This window comes from Stegostoma tigrinum, chromosome 8 (genome assembly GCF_030684315.1).
Source record: "Stegostoma tigrinum isolate sSteTig4 chromosome 8, sSteTig4.hap1, whole genome shotgun sequence".
Lineage (NCBI taxonomy): Eukaryota > Metazoa > Chordata > Chondrichthyes > Orectolobiformes > Stegostomatidae > Stegostoma > Stegostoma tigrinum.
This window is the reverse complement of record NC_081361.1, coordinates 40,937,712-40,961,248: the sequence shown is the minus strand read 5'-3', so window position 1 is coordinate 40,961,248 and position 23,537 is coordinate 40,937,712. Positions and strand designations below refer to the sequence as shown.

The following is a 23,537-nucleotide window of genomic DNA, read 5'->3' as shown; positions in this document are numbered from 1 at the left end:
TCACTATCAATATTTTTTTGAAGAAGGGTCTAGACCCGAAACGTCAGCTTTCCTGCTCCTTGGATGCTGCTTGGCCTGCTGTCTTCATCCAGCTCCACACCTTGTTATCTCAGATTCTCCAGCATCGAAAGTTCCTGCTACCTCTCACTGTCAATTGGCATTTGTTCTCCTTGACTCGATCTAAGAGTAGAACCAAAGCCCTGCTGTTAATGTGGACCCAACTGCAGAAGCAACTTGTACACTGCCGGATATTCCCCCATGCTATGTTAACATGCTGCACTAAGCTCTGGATTTATGCATGTGTATGTACTGCTGCAGAAAAGAGTCAGTAGTCTGAATCAGAAAAATTAAAGCTTTAACCATGGGTATCTCAGTGGGTCAGTTTAGCAATCCATGCCTGTGGATGGATTTCAAAAACTTGGCCAAAAGTAAAATGTTGCACGAGGCATTTGCTGTTATCTCTTGTGCTCATTCTAAACTCAGGTGACCACCGAAGATCCCATTGCAGAATTTAAAAGAGAAAAGGAGCTCTCCAGAGTTTTGTCCAATAATTATTTCTCAACTAACATTACTAAAATAGCTTAGCTGTTCATCATCATTGCCGTTCATGAGAGCTTGCTGAGTGTAAATAGGCTCTTCAATTCCTCTATTAAACAGTGACTACACTTCAAAAGAGTTTCAATGGCTCAAAGGGGCTTTGGGGCATCCTGAAATTATGAATTATACATATTAAATGGAAGTCTTTCTTTTCTTGCATTCAGGAAACTCAAAGTATATTAAATTAGTGGTGTTCAAGCTGCAGTCTGAGAGGCCCATATAATCCCCTAGCTCCTGAATATCCAGCCCTTGAAACAAATACCATTTGTGGATTTAATTTTACTGGTTTGTCCCGAGTATACTCTGTGCACCTGGAACATTAGGAAGGGCTGGTCTGTGTGGTTCAGGTCAAAGTCTGTGTCAGGGCATTCATGGATTGAGCCACACGTGAATGAATCAGAGCCTGAACAGTTTATGTGTGCCCCCTGCCCCCCTCCAAATCACCAAAGTTCAAGTTCATACAACTCGCAAAGACAATACAGACTATTTCAGACTTTTCAGCTTCCTGAACTGGTCTAGGAGAAGCTCAAAGTAGACAAATGAATCAGAGGCGCTGTGACCAGAAACATTAGAAGGGTCTGGGGACTCCTCCCCACTGGCTCCCTAGCCATGCAATTAGATGGAAAAAAATAAGCACAGTGGTAACCACACGATTCAATGTCAACAGCAATTATAACTGCAAACTCAAAAGCAACAGCCTATGTTCACTAGATAAACCTGTTTTTGGGTTACAGAGACCAGTAAAATCTCAGGTGTGATCTCTATGGTCTGTGCTGGGTTTTCTGACATCACTAACATTTAACTCCACTGAAACTAGCTGAAGTCATCATTGTGCAACCTTTGCTGGACAGTATCTGTATTCATACACTGGGTATGCAAATCATGAGGTTCTGCCATGATGCCCTCCACTGTTGAACAGCCAGCCTGCACTCAAAGCCCAGGCAAGCGGAATGGCCTTTAAAGAGAGGACAGGACAACCGGTAACCCTGGAATCTCTACCAATTCCCATAATCGCTCCCCACATCCACCATCCAATCCATTCCCATGGATCATTCACCGTTGTCTGAACAGGATGGGAGAATGCATGGGGGAAGGGGTAGTAAATTGTTTGGGCACGGGGCATGTTCAGGGAAGAGCCAGATCTTGATGAATGCAGAATTGTGTCTGCAGTGAGTAATTGAGGTGACATTCGAATAGGGAGTGTCTCAATCAACAACACTCTGCCAAATCTGTAAATCATCCAACATTATCATTAACGTTTCTCGTGCTTCAGAGAATTCATGAGTAAAAGGCAGTGTGTCGGTTCTCAGAGCTCTGTGGTGTCTGTAATGAAGATAATTACAAGCAATTATGGAACTGCATGACCGAGTCTGAGTGCAACATAAAATAAGATGATACAGGGAGAGGTTCTGAATTGCAATGTTTGATCACTGCTATCTGATTAAAAGGCAGGCAGCCTCCAATTCTGCAGAATCATGTCACATTGCTGTCCTATAAATAATTTCTACTCACTGATAGCATCCTTTATTGGCTCAACTTGTAGATAAAGTTCATTTTGAAATCTTTATCTTACCAGTTTCTGATGTGATGTCCAGACAGTGCAAGATCAGCAATTGTGCAGATCCTAGCAACTGAAGGAAGTTATCTCAGGAAAGGGTAATGAAAGCAGGAAAGGAGCTAACATGTAACAATAACACGTGACAATTTCTGCATTTCTTTCCCACGCATATTGTGTAGTCTTAATTTATTTACAGATTTGTTAATGAATTTTTGGATACATTGCGTTGAAGGGTTGTCAGCAGCAATGTAAGCATTAGCAACTATGCAAAGGAGGAGGAGGAATACCTCTTCCAAGTGTTTAAGGATAATGGATTCCAGGAGATGCCAATGGGAACAGCATCAGAAAGATTCTACACGCCCCAATACACTCATCACACTACCCTGCATCAGAAACACTTCAGAACTCACCACACAACTTCTATGACCGCTGGGCATCAGAGTGGCACACAAACCCACATCAACACGACACCAAGTGTTCACCCGAACTAAAGGCCCACTCCCCGCCATGGACAGGACCAATGTCATCTACAAGATCCCCTGCAGAGACTGTGAGAAACACTACAATCAGACAAACAGGAAGGAAACTAACAACAAAGACACACAAACATCAACTGGCTGCAAAAAGACACGACTAATTCTCACTCATCTCAATTCACATGGTCAAGGAGAACCGTGACTTCGACTGGGACACCACCAAAATCCTGGGACAGGCTAGGCAGAGACAAACACGATAATTCCTGGAAGCATGGCACTCCACAAAGCATGCTATTAATAAACACATTGAACTTGACCCCTGCAGAGGAAACCCAGAAGTGAGGCAATCCATCGCAATGGACCCCAGAGTTTAAAACCCAGGCGGGAAAACACACCGACGCTTCAGAGGCTGCACTGAAGATGTTACCCAGCACAGTAACGAAACGTCTGCGGAACAAGAAACCAGCTCAGCGAGCCAACCAACCTCAACACCAGCATCAGGTTGAAACAGGAACTCACTGGGCAAAGAACTCTCAAACATGAACTTAGACCTTAGTGATTCACCACTCGGCAGAAGTAAAATTGATCAATTAATAACTTTCTCACCAGATTTCCTATGGCAAAATGGATCCTGTTGCCCCAGTTGACTTCTTTGAAAGCTCATAATATTTTGACATGGTTAGATTCCACATTTTTGTTATCCTCTATATTGCAGGCAGCTTCATGCCAGGTTTATTGCACCTCTGGGTGGTTTTGGACTATTGTGGGAATATAGTGCCTTGTATCAATCCTTTCAATTGCACAGCAGGGGTTGTGGCTGGGCAGATATGAGAACAACACATTCACACATCAATAGGACAAGCTTTCACTTTTGAAGGAAGTAATTTAAGATTAATGTCCTGTTCCAAACTCTACAGCTGTAATGAAAAAGAGATTTCACTCTCTCAGCTTTAATACTCAGAAAAGACGGTGGTTCACGAAATATAGTCAAATGAAGTGAAACAGAGAGTTCTTCGTCCTCAAAGTAAAACAGAAAATAGATGGAAACCCTCAGCATCTGTGGAGAGGGAAATGGAATCAACGTTTCAGATCAATGATTCTTCATCAGAACCGCAACATGCTTGATTTTGTGCAAGGGATGTTTGGGTAAAGGGCAGAGGAAAGTCTGTGGCAGGAGGGAAGACAGGGCAGACAAATTAGTTGGTTTTTCAGGGCAGGGGCATTGGCGATGGAGGGAGGAAAGAAACGAAAGGACAAAAGATATGCCTGTAGCAGGTGTGCTGCTGACTGAAAGAAAACAAAAGACAGTCTGAAATGATTGAACTCAGTATTGAGTATGGAAGGCTGCAAAGTTCTGAAGCAATGGTGAGGCGCTGTTCCTCAACTGTACATTGCTCTTCACTGGGTCAATGCACAGGACTGAGATACGAGGTGGGTAATTAAAATGGCTACAGAGATAGTAGGAACTGCCGATGCTGTAAAATCTTAGATAACAAGGTGTAGAGTTGGATGAACACAGCAGGCCAAGTAGCATCAGAGGAGCAGGAAAGCTGACGTTTTGGGTAAAATGGCTGGTCACTGGAAGTTTACAGACTGAATGGGCCATTTTGCAAAGCAGTTACCCAATCTGCCCTCAGATTAAACTGGTGGAGGATGGAGGTGGATGGCGACTGGGTGGCCATGGCGAAGAGATGGTTAGGGGCAAAACATTGGAAAATTTTAAAGTGACTGAGGCCATCAGTACAGTCACATGAGTAGAAGAGGAAAGACTGGACAATGGGACAAATAACCGAATCCAGATAGGAAGACATCAATTCCAACTGGGCAGGAAGAGTTTGAAACAATGGTGCCACTGAGGCAACCTTCTGTAAGGATCATGGCAAGGAGATTGTTCTTCTTTGGTCCATGTGCTCTGGAGTCTTTAAAATGTATGATTCAGACAATTCTGTGATTGATGATATTCTTCATTGGTTGTGAAACCCATTCCCTGCAGACCACACCGTCTTGCAACAGTTCCTACAGCAGGACATTTTCAAAGCATTGCCTGTGTATTGAACAACTCATTAGAAAATGTTGTCTTCTTCTTCAGTCCTCAGTCCTCATTTTGCCACGAACACAACACCACGAACTGGGCAAGAAGCCAGATTCAAGATCCACCCTGCCCCAATCTGAGCCACACTGACTGGTCAGAAAAGCTTTACGTAACCAAATCAGCCTTCCATTGATTATTTGACTGAAATGGGAATTTTCCTTTATGAGATTTGAAGGTTTTTATGTCACATTCTGGGTGCTCATTGCACAACCACTGTTAAATATATAAATGTTGAGATAGGGTTCTGTGGTAAAGTGGTAGTATCCCTACCCCAGACTCGAAGCCCAGGTTCAAATCCCACCTGCTTCAAAAGGTGTGTACAAACATCTCTGAGCAGGTTGATTCATAAATATCTATAATCACTGAGAACATCAAATGCTTGTAGCTTAATTTTGAAGAAGTGAAGGAATCACCAAACACAGTCATTTGAATATCTCATTGTATGTGTCACTTAAACTAGGTACATTGAGAAGAATGAATGTCGAAGAAAGCTGATGTGACAGCAGTTGGTCACTGATATATCACTGAATAGTCACTGAGAGTGTCACTAAGGAGAACAACAGTGTCTGCTACATATGGACAGGGTATGTGTATTTCATGTTTACAATCAACTGAATGCCTTAAAACTAAAGCTTACTAATAATACACTGAACGTAGACTTTGAACTTAAACTCACTCAATAGCTACAATAACATGAATATAAAATGATGATCTATCGTGAAGTTTACAATTAGATTAAATTTATAACAGACTAAAATCTGTAAATTATTACTAAGACTCACTTTATCTCTACTGCAATCAATAAATATTTAAGCCCATGATGGGGGTGGCCATATCCTGTAATTGTAGGCAGATGAAGTAATGGCAGTAATACAGGTTTGTGTCTGCTTCCTGTTTGAAATTCTCATCTTTGTTTTCAAATCTCTCATCAGCCTCAATTCTCCTAATCTCTGTAGCCGCCTACAACTCAACAGCCCTTTCAGATGTCCATGCTCCTTCAATTCTGGCCACTTGTACATCTCCAATTTTCTTCACTAAACATTTGGTAGTTGAGAGATAGTAGGGACTGCAGATGCTGGAGAATCTGAGATATTCAGGAGGAAGGGACTAGGTCCGAAATGTCGGCTTTCCTGCTCTTCTGATGCTGCTTGGCCTGCTGTGTTCATCCAACTCCACACCTTGTTATCTCTAATTGGTAGTCGAGTTTTGCTCCTCAACTCAGGAATTCTTTCACTAATCCTCACCCTCTTTCTCTTTCTGTAAGCTGTTGCTTTCAACTTATCACTTTGACCAAACATACATTCATCTGTCCTAATATCACCTTATATGTCTTGGTGTCAAATCTGACATTATTGCCACCCCCAGCAATCTTTATTATCAGAAAGATTCTGTATAAATTGCACGTGTTATTGTTGATGTCTCACAGGAACTGCACTTCACTCAATACTGAGTTTTAATTTTTAATTCTAATTAATAATTCTAGCTTTAATTCTGATGTTGATTGGTTTGGTTGAATTCATAATTAATACCGTTAAACAGAAATGAGTCAATTTAACCATACATTTGCTGTACAAAATGTTGAACAGGGAACAATTTAAAGCTTGAATGTGAACATAAAGGGGGAAAAGCCATCATTTATTAACATTCTATTCATGGGCCATCCACTGGAATTTATCAAAATTAATTTGAGTTTTGAGAAAGGGTAGGGGCATGAGATTAACGAGACACAATGGTTTAAATAGTCTTCTTTCATGCTGTATGATTCAATGCTAATACAATAATTGGATATGTTAAAATATTGTCAATGAGTTAATATTTGGCTATTTTACAGAATATCTCAACAAACAATTGCATCCTTGAATTTTCTCTATTGTATCCACATTATATCATTAGCGAGTTTTGAGAAGATTTGTAGCTCAGGTTGAGGTTCTGGATGTGAGCTTGCTCGCTGAGCTGGAAGGTTAGTTTTCAGACGTTTCATCACCATTCTAGGTAACATCATCAGTGAGCCTCCGACGAAGTGCTGGTGTTATGTCCCGCTTTCTATTTATCTGGTTAGGTTTCCTTGGGTTGGTGATGTCATTTACTGTTCTTTTTCTCAGGGGATGGTAGATTGGCTCCAAGTCAATGTGTTTGTTGATGGAATTCCGGTTGGAATGCCATGCTTCTAGGAATTCTCGTGCATGTCTCTGTTTGGCTTGTCCTGGGATGGAGGTGTTGTCCCAATCAAATATCACTTGTATCCTTACATACAGATAAGGAAGGACACCACTTTGATTGGGACAACACCTCCATCCCAGGACAAGCCAAACAGAGACATGCACGAGAATTCCTAGAAGCATGGCATTCCAACCGGAATTCCATCAACAAACACATTGACTTGGAGCCAATCTACCATCCCCTGAGAAAAAGAACAGGAAATGACATCACCAACCCAAGGAAACCTAACCAGATAAATAGAAAGCGGGACATAACACCAGCGCTTCACCGGAGGCTCACTGATGATGTTACCTAGAATGGTGACGAAACGTCTGAAAACTAACCTTCCAGCTCAGCGAGCAAACTCACATCCAGAACATTATATCATTATCACAGCTTTGAACTTTCTTACCATCTTTAAAATACCGAAATGCTGCTGAGTCAATGTGAGGAATGACATTGCTTACTCAATGTGCATGGTGCTTAACTTGCACCTTCCCCCCAGTCATCCTCTTCCAAGTTCTCAGTGAATGTGCTGCCTCTCGTGGAGCTATGATTCCATAGGAATTTGCAACTCTAAAAGGGGATGTGAGGATATGAGTGTACACTCTTCATAAGTGAATTTGAAAAGGTATCATCAGTGCATTATCCAAACACTGACAGCATCATAACTAAACCCAATATTAATGGAAATCTATGTAACAAAAAGCTTTGAGCAATGGGATTTGATCTGGGGGACGATTTTATTAGAATTTGACCATGTTTTCATTCTATGGATCAAAAAGGTTACATTGTCTGCACAAAGCTTATGTGATAGTCTCTATCTGAGACTTCCAGCAAAGTGCACAGTGACAGCAGCACATTGCTGTTGGAAACTGCTTCACAAAATGCAGTGCGCATGCGAGGAAAGTAGTAGCCATTCAGACCTGTGAGCCTATTCCACCATTCTGTTAAATCATGATTGATTTGTACCTCAATACCATTGATCCATCTTAGATCCTGGTACCCTTATCCAACACAACCCTGTCTATCTCACATATCCTCACATCACAGCCTTTTTAGAGAAAATAATCACTACATTATGGAACAAAATATGGTTTCTGATTACATTCCTCATGGTTGTCCCCTTTTTCTTGTATCCCTGCCAAAGGATGATGTAGATGATGTAAAAATCCTATCCTATGCTGAAGAGCGTGCAGGGAAGGTATCCCTGGTGTCTGAGCCAAGAATTGTCCAATATTGATTGGCATCACAAATGATCACATTGCTGTTTGTAGGAGTTTGTTGCGCACAAATTAACTGGTACATTTCCTACATTATAACAATAGTTACACTTCACAAGTACTTCAGCAGCTGTAGAATGCTTCGCAACATTTTGTGCTCATGAAATGTGCTATTTGGATGCAAATTTTCCTCTTTACCTCATCAAATTACTTTATGATTTGAACATGCCAATTAAATTATTCAATAACGTTCTAAATTTTAAGGAATACAAACACCACTGATACAATCCACATAATTTAATCCTCTCAGATCTTTTTGGTGAATCGCCCTCCAAATTCAATATAACCTCCTTGAGGCACAGTGCCTAAACTGACAGAAATGCTCCAAATGGGGCCTGACCAAAACCCTATACAACTGAAGAGTAATTTCTGGTCTTTTATATTCCCAGACTAAGGCTTGTTCATTTTGAATATGCACTTTCTCCATTCTGTTTTAATTGATTCTAGGATATCTGTGCAAGCACACTGTTCTGGTTTGAACTACAATGGGACATGTTATTGTAGGGATAAAATGCAGAAGAAAAGGTCAGAGGGTTCACAATGTTGAAAAAAACGAAACAAGGCAAACAAAACAATTGTGGAGAAAAGAGGAAGTAAAATGATTCAGAAATAAATCCTGCACCAGTGCCGTTAATGAAGGGTTATGTATGCCACTTCTCTTCACAGATGTTGTGGCTGAATCGCTCATTGATTCCAACTATTCCTGTTTTTGTTACTGAAACTGCAGTGACACACTCATCTGACATTTTCCAATTCAACCAAATATCTCCATCACCTTAGTGTTGGAACCAGAGTGTCACCTTGAGCTGTCACACAGGCTCTTTGTCTCACAGAAACAATTTCAGTTGCCCCAGGGCTCTTGGGCTACATTAGCCAGATTCAATGCCTACTGCTGCACTTTGCCATGCACTAGATTCAGAAACTCGGATCAGTTTCTGCTGTTTTACTGAAGCTGGTCCTAAGTTGTTGACAATGCTGCAGTATGTTACACGGGCACTGAAGAGTTACCAAAGAGACAACGGGTAATGAACAAGTTGAAAGTTAATTAAAAGTCCTTCCAAAGGGAGTGTAATTGTGAATAATATGAACTGATCAGATAGGGTTATTTGTCATTAATTATAATGTATTCTATATTTGCAATTGGCCAGAAACTCAACAAAAATGGACAAGTCTCCCGCTTCCAATTGCAATCCAGTGGGCCTCTGTTCGAATGTGTTCATAATAGGGGGTCAGATCAGGTTCAAACACAATGTGATGACTTTCACAGTTGAATAAACTGTCAACACTTACAATTCAAGCATGAACACAGGAAACAACCACTTTGGTGAATATCAGTGAATGCCTTCTGCATGTCGAACTCAACTCCAACATGAAAGGTAGGAGAGAGCTGACGGCTTCAGTTAGTTAATTATTTTGCAATCATTCCTTCCCATCTCTGGAATGAATATTAATGTCTGCAAATTGCAATTAGCGACACACCCAGCGAACCACCTCAGCAGCCTCTATTTATTCATATAAAGAAAAACTTACACTTGCATTGTTGTAATATAGACAATGCAACTGCTAATGTATGCCTGGCAAGTGCCTACAGACAGCAACACGCTAAATCCAGAATAATTCGTTTTTATGATGTTGGCTGAGAAACATCTCACTGGAGTGTCAATGTTGATTTTTGTGCTAAGGACCTGGAGTGGAACTCATCTTATTCCCTTTTGACCCAGAGGTAGGACAGCAAACAGGGCGACTTGGGGGTGGGGGTGAGGTTCAAACTGCCTTCCTCTCTTACCTGGGAAGAAGTTCCTATAAACGGCGAAGTATCCCACCAGGGCGAGGTAAGCGGCAGCCAGCACAGCGAAGAAAACGCCGGCCAGCAGCTTCCATCGCCGGCGGATGGACAGTCTATTCCTCCCATCTTTGTACAGGAACTCCTCGTCCGGTACCAGCTCCAGCATCGCGGCTCCAGGCTCCCTCTGCTCCTGCTCCGCTTCCCGTCAGGGTTTTCCCAAAGGCCGGGGCGGAGCTCAGCCTGCTCCCTCCCCTCACACCCGCCCAATTCCTGCTTCCCAGGCAAAACCAACCCAACCATTACAAAATCAAACCCCTCACACACACACGCATCCCAGTAAAACACAACTCTAAAATTAAAGGGAACCGCACAGTGCTTCAAAAGTACAGACGTAAAGCGGACTAAGTTTAGAAACTATTTGGTATTTAGAACCAACACCAGCACCCCCTCCCGCGCCCCGAAGCAGCCATTGACATTGTCAGTGATAGTGGGAACTGCAGATGCTGGAGAATCCAAGATAACAAAGTGTGAAGCTGGATGAGCACAGCAGGCCAAGCAGCATCTCAGGAGCACAAAAGCTGATGTTCCGGGCCTAGACCCTGCGGTGCCACAATGATGCCACCCGAAGGTTGCAGGAACAGCAACTCATATTCCGCTTGGGAACCCTGCAGCCCAATGGTATCAATGTGGATTTCACAAGCTTCAAAATCTCCCCTCCCCCCACTGCATTCCAAAACCAGCCCAGCTCATCCCCGCCTCCCTAACCTGTTCTTCCTCTCACCTATCCCATCCTCCCACCTCAAGCCGCACCTCCATTTCCTACCTACTAACCTCATGCCGCCCCCTTGACCTGTCCATCCTCCCCGGACTCACCTATCCCCTACCTAACTTTCCACCTATCTTCTCCTCTATCCATCTTCGGTCCGCCTCCCCCTCCCTATTTATTTCAGAACCCTGTCCCCATCCCCCTTTTCTGATGAAGGGTCTAGGCCCAAAACGTCAGCTTTTGTGCTCCTGAGATGCTGCTTGGCCTGCTGTGTTCATCCAGCTGCATACTTTGTTATCTCAGATTCTCCAGCATCTGCAGTTCCCATTTTCTCTGATAACAAGGTGTGGAGCTGGGTGAACACAGCAGGCCAAGCAGCATCTTAGGAGCAGGAAACACCTTGTTATCTCGGATGCACATTTCTGGTCTGGTACTGCATTAAGATTACCCAGTGCAGAACAGGTTACTCTGTACAAATGAGTTTACTCAGAATAAGATTGTGATGACTGTGAATTATAATCTTGGATCTTGTATGGACATATTGAAGGTTTAATTCACAAAGATTATTTCTAGTTGACAGTCTGTGGCTAACCGAGGGAAAGTAGGTGAATTAAAAAGGGGGAGCCTGTTGATCTCCCCTCATTTGACAATTTAGGGTATTTCACCTGGGGCTGTAAAAAATTAGGGAACCTTGCCTGGGGACTAATCCCAAAAATTGAGGTTCAGACCAGATTTAAAGTAACAGGTGAATTATAGAATTAAGAGTTGGTAAATTGCTCTTTGAAACTCATTTTTTAAAAAAAACTACAAAATAACTTTCTTGAGTGTAAACTGTAATAGAATAGAAGTACCTACATACAATGCTGGCAATTCTCATGGAGAATTAGAGCAAATTACTACTGAGGATTTAAAAACTCTCAGGGCATTAGGATTAGAACTTTTTTTTCCAAAAGCCAGAAAATTGAAAATTTAGAAAGAACAATGGTTTATTGTGCTCAATGAACCACAAGGCTTACTGCTGCTCCCACTGTCTACATTTCTATGACATGGCTAACTCAGGCTTAAGGGCGGAGGCAACTTGCTTTAACATTTAATTCTGACTTTGAGGAAGACGCTTTCTTGATCTCTTTTAAACAGGGGGTTGCATGCCCTTTAAAGTAGCCAGTCCAATATCGGCCCTTACTACTGCAGCTTTTGGGGAAAGCTCACAAGGTTTACTCCCTGTTGCCTATCAGAAGCGCCACTGATTGTGAGGCAGTTTAAAAAAAGGCGATCTTAAGAGTGTACCAGTGGGTGCTGGAGGTGTATCAGCCAAGCTCCTGTACCCTCAGGAAATGGCTTGACCAGACACTTCTGGAATTTGAAAGGTTTAAGCATCTTATTTTTGACCAGTGGGTCTGGACACTGAAAGCAGAAGCCTGTTATGAAAACATCCATGAATTAATTCCACGTGATGGCTTTAAAACATCCATCCCTTCCCCATAAGAAAACGCTTAGAGCAACAGAGAATGACTGCATCCAACAGGACATCTCAACATCTGATGATTTTGAGCTGATCAACAAACCTCTGTTCCAGAAGAAACTTCCTCTAGTTTCCCTGACCAATTGAAAAGGATAAAGTTGGGAGAGATTGTTTTATTCATTCATGTGATATGGGTGGTGCTGGCTGGGTCAACATTCATTGTCCGTCTCTAGTTACCCTTGAGAAGGCAGTGAGCCAACTGCCTCCTTAAACTGCTGTAGGTTGATCCACAATGCCCTTGAGGAGGGAATTCCAGGATTTTGACTCAATGCAATATATTTCCAAATCAGGATGGTGAGTGGTTTGAAGGGGACCTTGCAGCTGACAGTGTTTCCATGTATCTACTGCCCTCTTCCTTCAAGATGGAAGTGGTCAAGGGTTTGGAAGGTGAGCACCAATGGGAGAGAAGGAAATGCTGGGAGCCCTCCTTAGGACAGAAGGGCTGGTGCTGAGATGAAAGGTGAGGCCAAATTGCCTGTGTATTTTACTGCTGAAGGGTCTTATCTGGGCTAACAGAAAAGTCAATGAGATTTATAGGGCCACATACGCCCTGTGCAGAGAATGGGATTCAGTTAAAGAGCATAACAGACCAGGCTACATCTCTGCCTGCAGCTGTGACTCCCAATAAAGGCATTCCTGAGGATGTGGGTATCATTGTACAATTCTTGAGAGTTACCAGGATTTTATGTCTAAAGGAAGGGTGAGGGGAGCAAGCCTATAGTGACATGGAAAGAGACCAAGGCCATCCATATTCTACTTCCCACCAGACAGGGCAGTAAGTAGAGAAGGAGACTACATGCCCATTCCCCTTTACCAGGTGTACCTGGCAGTGCAACACTGCATTGGGACCAGTGACTGCGGTGAGTTATCCCCATTTTCCCTGTGATTCTGCTCCTCAGAAGGTAACAAAGGTGAAAACATCCCTAGTGGTCTCTGACAGCTTGTTGAGTTCAGGGAGAAAGGCCTGGCCTTTCACTGACTCTGTGGTCTATGGTCAGACAATCTCAGACAGTGAAAACTGAGCTGGTACAACAAAGACACACCCCCCCATGGAGGACGTTCCAAGGAAAGTTTCGGTCAGTAGTAGCCCAGTAAGCTGGCCCACTGTTAAATCCATGAGCTCAGACTGCCCTTGCTCTCTCTCTCTCTGGAGCTGAGGCAGAAGCTGTCCCTGAATTGGACGAGAATAGAAATGGGGAAATGGAGACTCTCCCTCACAGATCTGCACATGAGGAATGGACAGTGAGCCACAACACCGTGGAACTGCTGTTGTACCTTTGGAAATATAATGGCTGCTCACAAGTCTGACGGCTGAGCTTGTCACATTGCAGAAAACCGTGATGACACCAGCTGCATCTTCACGGCCAACAATTCCACAGGGACGTAGCGGGGATATCGTCTCAGTGTATCACCTCCTGCCATTGAGGGTGATGGAGTGCATAGCTGGAACTGGGGCCTGGAGACTACACGTTAGGGTTCCTCCCAACACCAGCAGAACCCTTAAAGACCCAGCTCTGTAGCCCACATCAGGCAATTTGAGGAAGTAAATGACCTGATTGAGACCCCAGATCGGGGAATAAAGCAAAGACTGTGTCATGTCAAGTTGACAAAGCAATACCGTTGCTGAGAAGGGGACAAACAGTTATCCCACTGTCACTCAACCTGGAAGATGAGGGTAATGGCAGGGATGAATTGGAGGGTAACATACTGGAGGCCCAAATGAACTCGCTCGCACCTGGCAAACTTACAAAAAAGCAGTGAGCAGACTTAACAAGGTTGCTCTCACTGCTAAGATATCTTCATGACCTCCTATTGTACAATGATGCCTGGGAAACACCTTTATAACATCTGAAAGCATTCCTCCAGAAAATACAGTGGTCAATCCCATAAAGAGTGAGTTTGCCAAAACCACATGTGGCCAATCTCGGGCACATGGTGAGTCAAGGTCAAATGTTGCAAAGGGCTGCAAAGGTTAAAGCAGCAGCACGGATAACCATTCCCACAAGAAAATGAGAGATATTGAGGTTTCATGGGTACATGCCATTTTACTGAAAGTACCTCTCAAACTTCAGCACAATAGCTGTGCCACTGATAGACCTTCAAAAGAAAATAACAAAGGTGATTTGGACTTGTGAAATGTTAAGCTGGTTTTGAAAAGCTAAGGCCCATTTTAATAGTCAAGGCTGTGCAACTCCACACTTTACCCAAGCATTTAAAGTGTCCATTGATATGAGTGACATCAGGGGGTTCTCCTTCTGGGTGAAGAATCCCAAATGGAAGGAAGAATCGGCTATTTCTCCACAAAAAAACCTAAACAGCCATCAGAGACGGGTACTCCAGAACCTCAGAGGAAACCTTTGGGTTAATACTGGCTCTCAAACTTATTGTGATATACAGTCTGTTCAAAATGGGTTCAGACAGACCACAGTCTATACTGACCACACCTCATTAACTTTTGTGGAAAAGTTTAACACACAGCACACCAGGTTTATTCCATTAGAATTTTCTTTATTAACTATACCATCTAGAAATCTCGCACATTGTCGAGAAGTCACATGATTACAGAATACATTGTCCAGGACCTAGAGAGACCTGGTGGGAATTGAACAGTTATAAGTGACCAGTACCCAAGGAATAAATAAACTTACTAGTGTTTCTGTTGTTAAATGACTGTTTTTATTTTTCTCCTTTTGCGCTGAAATGGGTCTAAATGTAATTCAATTCTTTATCTGGGGAAAATTTCATGACCATGGATCATAACCCCAAATTACTTCTGGACATTTGAACTTTTAGTTCCAACATGCATGTTTGAAAAAGAGGAGGTACAGCCAAAAGAGGCTGCTGATGTAAATTCTGGAGAGGAATGTCACCTGAAATTGTCATGCAAACTTCAAAGGCAGAACTGGTCAAGAAAAAGGAAAAGGCTTTTTGTCACTGAAATCAAGTGAATCTGTCAAGGAATATAAGTAGGTACACTTAAGAGGGAAATCAGGAGGGCAAAAAGGGGACATGAGATAGCTTTGGCAAATCGAGTTAAGGAGAACCTAAAGAGATCATTTGAGTACATTAAGAGCAAAAGATTAATTAGGGAAAGAAAACAGCCCCTTGAAGACCAATGTAGCCATATATGCGTGGAACCACAGGAGATAGGTGAGATAGTAAAGAAATATTTTACATCAGTATTTACTGTGGAGAGGACTTGGAAACGAGACATCTTTGAAAATAAATAGTAATGTCTTGAAAAGAGTTCATTTTGCAGAAAAAGAGATACTGGGTGTCTCAAAACACATAAAAGGTAGATAAATCCCCAGCCCCGATCAGGTGTTTCTCAGACCTTTGTTGGAAACTACAGAAGAGTTTGTTGGGCCCCTTGCTGAGATATTTGTATCATGTATAGCCATGGGGGAGGTGCTGGAAAACTGGAAGTTGGCTAACGTGGTGCCATTGTTTAATAAAGGCCATAAGGAAAAGCCAAAGAACAATAGACCAGTGACCCTGACGTCAGTGATGGTTAAATTGTTACAGGGGATTCCGAGGGACAGGATTGATATGTGTTTGAAAAGTCAAGGGCAGATTAGAGATAGTCCACGTGGCTTTGTGTGTGGAATATCATGTGCCACTAACTTGATTACTTTTTTGAAGAGGTGAAAAAAAATGATGAAGGCTGTTATAGACCAGATAAAATCCCCTCGAAATATATTAGGAAGATAGTCAAGACCACAACTTTTTCTTATTTTAAAGATTAAGTGTTCCGGATGCAATTCGATTGGCCAAGCTACTCGACTTTAAACAAAACACATTTTATTTTTAAACTACAGTTAAAGTATAGCCAAAATAAAAAAATAAAAGGATTGGCTTAACCAAAACTCTATTGAAATGTTTAACAAAATATAACATATTTTAACTAGTGCTAATTAACTGTTCCAACATAGTAACATCCCATAAACGTACCCTTTGCAAAGGCAAATTCAGTAAAATAGATTGCCTCACATGCAATCCTAGCAGCAGGAAGAGAACCCCACCTTTAGCTGTAACAGACAGAAGACATCCAGCTTTAAGATCCCAGTAATTGATGAAAACTAAAATTAAAAATCCTGATTCTGTGAGAGTTTGACTCTACCCATTCAGGCTGCTTCTACTGTTCCAACTTAAAATAAAACCCAAGGCCTCACAAGCTGCTTACTTTAATGGCTTTGAGCAGACTTTTCTTCACCTCTGTGTCAACCTTTCTTCATAGAAAAAAGGACAAAATTAACCCCTTAAAGCCATAGTGTTGTCACAAGGCAGAATGGTAGACATTGTCTATATGGACTTCAGCAAAGCGTTCAACAAGGTTCTGCATGGTAGACTGGTTAGTGAGGTTAGATCACACTTGGGATCCAGGGGAGCTAGGCAATTGGATACAATATTGGCTTGAAGGTAGAAGATAGAGGTAAAAACAGAAATTGCCGGAAAAACTCAGCAGGTCTGGCAGAATCCGTGAAGAGATATCAGTATTAATATTTTGGGTCGAGTGACCCTTCCTCAGAACTGCTGGTTACTTTTCAGACTGGAGACCTGTGACAGAGGTAGGACACAAGGATTTGTGCTTGGTCCACTGCTCTTCGTCATTTAAAAAAGTGGTTTGGATCTGACTATAGGAGGCATGGTTAGTCAAATGACTCGAAAATTTGTGTTGTAGTGGATAGTGAAGAAGATTATTTTAGGGTACAACAGGACATTGATCAGATGGGCCAATGAGCTGAGGAATGGCAGATTGAGTTTAATTTAGATAAATGTAAGGTTTGCATTTTGGTAAGGCAAACCAGGCCAGGACTTATACAGTTAATGGTAGGGCTCTGGGAGTGTTACCGAGGAAAAGGCATAGGGGTGTAGCTGTATAGTTCTTTGAAAGTGGAGTTGCAGGTTGACAAGGTGGTGAAGAAAGCATTTTGAATGTTTGCCTTCTTTGTTCAGAACATTGGCTATAGTTATTGGGATGTCATGTTGCAGCTGTACAAGTCATCGTTGAGGCCACTTTTAGAATACCGCATTCAATCTGATTGCCGTTCTGTAAAAAGGATGTTGTTAAACTTGAGATGTGCAGAAAGGATTTACAGGGGTGTTGCTGGGACTGGAAGATTTGACTTATAGGGAGAGACTGAATAGGCTGGGTCTTTTATCTCTGGAGCATTGGAGGCTGAGGGGTGAACTTATAGGGGTTTATTAAATTTGAGGGGCATAGATAAGGTGAATAGCCAATGTCTTTTTCCCATGGTAGGGGAGTCAAAAAAAGAGGGTATAGGTTTAGGGTGAGAGTGGAAAGATTAAAAAAAAACCTGAGGGGTAACTTTTTCACACAGACGGTGGTGCATGTATAGAGCGAGCTGCCAGAGGATGTGGTGGAGGCAGGCACGATATCAGTATTTAAAAGGCATCTGGATGGGTACATGAATAAGGAGGGTTCAGAGTGATATGAGCCAAATGCTGGCAAATGGGACTAAATTAATTGAGGATATCTGATCAGCATGGACGAGTTGGACTGAAGGGTCTGTTTCCATGCTGTATGACTCTATAACCGAATCGTGACTGCCTATGACTATTTCAGACTGCAAATATGATTGGAGAAAACAATGCACTCCAGGAAACAGATATGTTTATGTGTTCCCTTTTCCAGAAAACTTACAGAGAGTGTTTAAAGCAGAGTTCCAATCCTGGTCTGTGTGTGCTAGTGGGCTGAGGTGCACTCTGTATTAACAAGGTGTAGAGCTAGATGAATGCAGCAGGCCAAGCAGCATCAGAGGAGCAGGAAAGTTGACATTTTGGGTCTGGACCCTTCTTTGGGTCTAGGCCCAAAATGTCAGCTTTCCTGCTCCTCTGATGCTGCTTGGCCTGCTGTGTTCATCCAGCTCTACACCTTGTTATTTCAATTTCTCCAGCATCGGCAGTTCCTACTCTCACTGTTCTCTGTATTAGCCTAGTTTTTAGCTCTAATGTGTTCTGCTAAAGAACCATCCGCTAGTCACCCTTCAATGCAGGTGAAGGAATTCCTCACTCAAAGCTGGAAGCTAGTTAGTAAGCCAGTTCTAAAAGAAACAAGATAGATGAATTTCAGAAATAATAGAACTGCAGTTGCTAGAGAATCTGAGATAACAAAGTGTGGAGCTGGATGACCACAGCAGGCCAAGCAGCATCTTAGGAGCACAAATACTGCTCAGCCTGCTATGTTCATTCAGCTCCACAAGCTTTTGTGCTCCTAAGATGCTGCTTGGCCTGTTGTGTTCATCCAGGTCTATGAAAGAATTTCAGCTAACCTGTAAACCAAAGATCACCAAAATATACTGCTCAACTATTCTAGGATCTACTGTTCAAAAATGAGCAGAGAATGACCCATAGAAAATTGTAAATGTAATCCTTTTTTGGACTCACTTCCCAATTCTAATCCATCCGAACGTCTGTTTCCTTATTATCTTTTTCATGTTCAGTAGCTAATAAATTCAAGAATGAATTGCAACTTGTTAATTCAAGAAGGCTCAATTGAATTGGCTACTTACAAAACATTAATTCATTTGGTCTGGGAGAAAGGTATGTTCAAGGGAGGGGATCCTTTTTAAAGTAATCTCGTTGTATTGAACCAAGGGGGTTAGGCAAATCAAGAAAAGGAGCCAATTGATCCGTCCTCCTCCTGGATACCACATCAGAATGATCTTAAATTGGACACCCGCGTCTGAACACCGTCGTTCATCCAGCTCTGCACCTTGTTATCTCTGGTTTAAAGTGCATTTATTTCAACGCACAAGGCCTGACTGGTAAGGCAGATGTCCTCCTCTTAGGAAACGAGGTCGGGAAAGTGACAGAAGTATCAATTGGAGAGCACTTTGGGTCCGGTGACCATTATTGTCTTAGTTTTAACATAGTAATGGAAAAAGATAGGACAGGTCCTCAGGTTAAGGTGCTGAACTGTAGCAGGGCCAATTTTGGGGCCATTAGGCATGAAGTAGCTGAGGTCGATAGGGTGAGTCTGCTTGAATGTAAAGAAACAACTGGCAAATGGGAATCTTTTAGAAGTGTGATATCAAGAGTCCAGGGACAATATGTCTCTGTGAGGGTGAAGGGAAAACCAGACAAATTTAAGGATCCCTGGCTGACGAGGGATATTTAGGGTATGGTCAGGAAAAAGAAGAAGGTGTAAAGTTTAAACTATCGGGCTCAGGTGAATTCCTAGATAACTATAAAAAGTGCAGGAGCACACTCAAGAGGGAAATCGGAAGGGCAAAAAGAGGATATGAGATGGATCTGCCAGATAAGGTTGAAGATAATCCCAAGAGATTCTTTTCACAATACTAAGTGAAAAAGAGTGGCTGGGGAGAGAATAGGACCCCTTAAAGATCAGCATGGCCGTCTATATGTGGAGCCACAGGAGGTGGCAGAGATTTTTAATGAATATTTCTCCGCAGTGTTAACTGAAGAGAGAATCATGGATGCTAAGGAAATAAGGGAAACAAGTGGGGATGTCTTGCACTGCAGACGTATTACAGAGAAAGGGTATTTGCAGTCTTAAAGTGCATTAAAGTGGATAAACCCCTGGGCTTGTTCAAGTCCATCCTCAGATGTTGTGGCAGGCTGGGCAAGAAATTGCAGGGGCCCTTGCAGAGATTTTTGCTTCATCTTTAGCCACTCGTGATGTTCCAGAAGATTAGAGGGTGGCTAATGTTGTTCCATTGTTTACGAAAGGTAGCAAAGACAAGCCAGGGAATTACAGGCCAGTGAGCCTGACATCAGTGGTAGGCAAGTTATTGGAGAGAATGCTGAGGGACAGGTTCAACCAACATTTGGATAGTCAAGATCTGATTAGGGATAGTCAGCTTGGATTTGTGCACAGGAAATCATGTCTGACAAATCTGTTAGAATATTTTGAAGAGGCAACCAAGAAGATCGATGAGGGTAGGGCAGTAGATATTGACTATATGGACTTTATTAAGGCCTTTGACAGGATCCCACACAGCAGGCTAGTCAGGAAGGTTAGGTCGCATGAGATCTAGGGTGAGCCAGCTAATTGGATTCAAAATTGGCTCAGTGGTAGGAAGCAGTAGTGGTTGAAGGTTGTTTCTCGGACAGGAAGCCTGTGACTAGTGGTGTGCCGCAAGGGTTGGTGCTGGGACATTTGTTATTTATTATTTACAATGATCTGGATGTGAATGTACAAGACATGATTAGTACGTTTGTAGATGAAACTAAAGTAGGAGGTATCGTTGATAGTGAGGGAGTTTATCAACAATTACAGAGGATCCTTGATCAGATGGGAAGTGGGCTGAGGATTGGCAAATACAATTCAATGCAGATAAGTGTGAGGCGTTGCACTTTGGTAAAGCAAACCAAACCAACTTATACAGTAAATGGTAAGGTCCTGAGGAATGTTGTGGAGCAGGTGGACCCAGGAGTACAAGTACATAGTTCATTGAAAGTGGCATCGCAGGTGGACAGGGTGGCGAAGTAGGCATTTGGCTTGGTGGCCTTCAGCAGTCAAGGCATTGGGTACAGGAGTTGTGGCATTATGTTACAGTTGTGTAAGTCATTGTTGAGGCCACTCTTGGAGTATTGTATACGGTTTTGGTCACCCAATTATAGGAAAGACATAGTTAAACTGGACAGTGTGCAAAGAAGATTTGTGAGGATGTTGCCAGAAATAGTAGGCTTGAGTTATAGGGGGAGGTTGGCCAGGACAGCACTTTATTCCTTGGAATGTAAGAGAATGAAGGGTGACCTTATTGAGGTGTATAAATTCATGAGGGGCATAGATAGCATGAGTGCATAGAGTCTTTTTCCCAGGGATGAGGAATTGAAAACTAGTGAGCATAGGTTTAAGGTGAAAGGGGAAAGAATTAAGAAAGACCTGAGAGTCAACTTCTTTACTCAGAGACTGGTGCGTATATGGAATGGGCTGCCAGAGAAAGTACAATAGCAACATTTAAACATTTGGATAGGTACATGGATGGAAAGGGTTTAGAAGGATATGGACCAAATGTGGGCAATTGGAACTAGCTGAGTGGGCACCATGGTCTGCATAGACCAGTTAGGGCCAAAGGACCTGTTTCTATGCTGTATTACTCTATGACTCTACTCTAAATCAGAAGTTGCACCTGCAATATTGAATACAATCCCACAATGAAGCAGCAACACCAGGTGTGACAGTCAGGATCGAATACTTCAAGAAGGTACTGTAGAAGTGAGGAGAGTCGGAGAGACAGACAGGGACAGGAAGAGTTTGACCAGGCACCAAGGCGATGGCAGGAAATGGAGAGTTTCTCTTCATAAGTATGACTCAAATTTGTTTTTGGAAAAGTGATATTGTTGTGGCTGTGATCATTCCTTTCAATAAATGTAGAGATTAAACAGATCTTAATTCTGATGTAACCATGTTTACATTGTATAAATCTGAGCTCTGAGGAAGGGCCACCCATTAACTCTTATTTCTCTCCACAGATGTTGCCAGACCTGCTAAGCTTTGCTATCTGTTTCTGATTTACAACATCCACAGTCTTTTTTGTGTTTTATTATGTTTAAATTAAAACTTTGCTTGTTGACACCATAGACTCCTAATAAACTACAGCATTGTATGGTTCAGCATGTTCCACGATGGAATGGGAAGCCTAGTGCATGTTAAAACATTTGCGATTCACCTGCACGATGACTGAATCTCTACCTTACTCAACTCTCTAGCGTCAGACCTGAAGTCTCATTTGCCTCAGTGTTTTCTCTATGACAGTGGAATCTGCATCTGTTAATTTCTCTCTTGGTCCTTGAACACTATTGCAGGCCTCAGGGACTTCCATTAAATGAGTAATGAGTTAAATAGTCACAAAGCGAACCGTTAAAATCACTGAGATATTAAATTAAAATTGTAATGGAAAAGGAGGATCGTGAATTAGTTAGGCAATAAGCAGCAAAGCTGCAGCAAAATCCGTATCCACAGCTCCCCCTGCCGATAAAGCCCATTGTTATCAACGTGCGAAGTCTGGGATGATGAAGTGAAATGAAGTCGCAGCCGTAGAGTTGTGCCGCGAAAGGCAGCTTCATTCTTGAATTTTCTCAATATGGAAATTATAACATTTTACAGCTGTATCCTGCAGTGTTTCAGCAATGAAAACTGAATTTGTCGGAGCATGCAGACGTGCAAGTTCGGTGGATTGGACGTGCGAAATTGCCCATAGTGTTCGACGGTATAGATGGGTTAGCCGTGGGAAATGCAGGGTTACAGGGATGGGTTAGGTCTGGGTAGGAGGCTGTTGGAAGGGCCAGAGTGGACATATTGGGCCGAATGGTCTGATTCCACACTGTAAAGATTCTATGGACTCTATGGATATGGGTGGTGGGTGAATTATTAGATGAATTTGTTTTAAACTTGAGATTGAGGCACAACGTAGTTTCGATAGAAGGGTGAAAGCTAATCTTTTCTGGATGCCAGTGTTTGGAATCATTGAGGGCTATGAGGGAAAGGCAGAGAATTGTGACTAATTGTGACTAATCTCTCAAAGAGCCAGCACAAACACAATGGATCAATTGGCCTCCTTCATTGGTACAATGTTGTTTAACCCCTTACCCAGAGTGTAGCTTCAACCAGCAATCTGAATCAAGAGCAGGCTGTGAGAAATGGGAATCTTACTCCGGTACCATTATGAAGTTGGGAATGAGAGCACATCGTCAAAGAAGATTCTTTTGTATTTGTTTCTGGGATGTGAACATTGCTAGCAAGACTAGCATTTATTGTTGTTCTTTAATTGAATGTATTTTTCAGCTGCTGCTGTCCAGATGGTCACGATACACACACCATGTCTTTCGGACTGGAGTCCCAGGTTTTTCAAGCCAGGAGCTGTGGAGCAATTGTGATCTCTTCACAAGTCGGGATGCTGTGACCGTGGGGGCATCTTGCAGGTGGAACTGTCCATATGAACTGGCTAATCCATTGGCTAACTAGTAGATGACAGAGACTTGGGATAAAGGGGGCAAATTCAGGTTGCTAACTAGTGGAGCACAACAGGGATCAGTGCTGGGGCCACAGCTATTTACAATGTGCATTAATGACTTGGATGACAGAAGAAAATACCCGATTGACAAGAGGAATATAGACAGGTGAAGTGAGTGAACAAAATCTTGGCAGATGGAATATAAAATGTGGAAGTGTGAGGTTATGCACTTTGGCAGGAAGAGTAGAAAAGCTAAATAAATTTTAAATGGCCATTTAAATATTGCAGAAAGATGCAGCACAGAAAGTTTTATGA

At 42.4% G+C, this 23,537-nt stretch overlaps 1 protein-coding gene across 1 annotated transcript in view; it reads right to left on the bottom strand.

Moving 5' to 3' along the window:
- The window catches only part of fam151a (family with sequence similarity 151 member A), a 31,502-nt gene extending 21,315 nt beyond the window's left edge, over positions 1 to 10,187 (bottom strand). The window contains exon 1 of the mRNA XM_048538737.2: positions 9,992 to 10,187. Coding sequence (XP_048394694.1) covers positions 9,992 to 10,157 — 166 coding nt within the window. The 5' untranslated portion in view covers positions 10,158 to 10,187. The remainder of the gene's footprint in view (positions 1 to 9,991) is intronic.
- Positions 10,188 to 23,537: the final 13,350 nt, after the last annotated feature.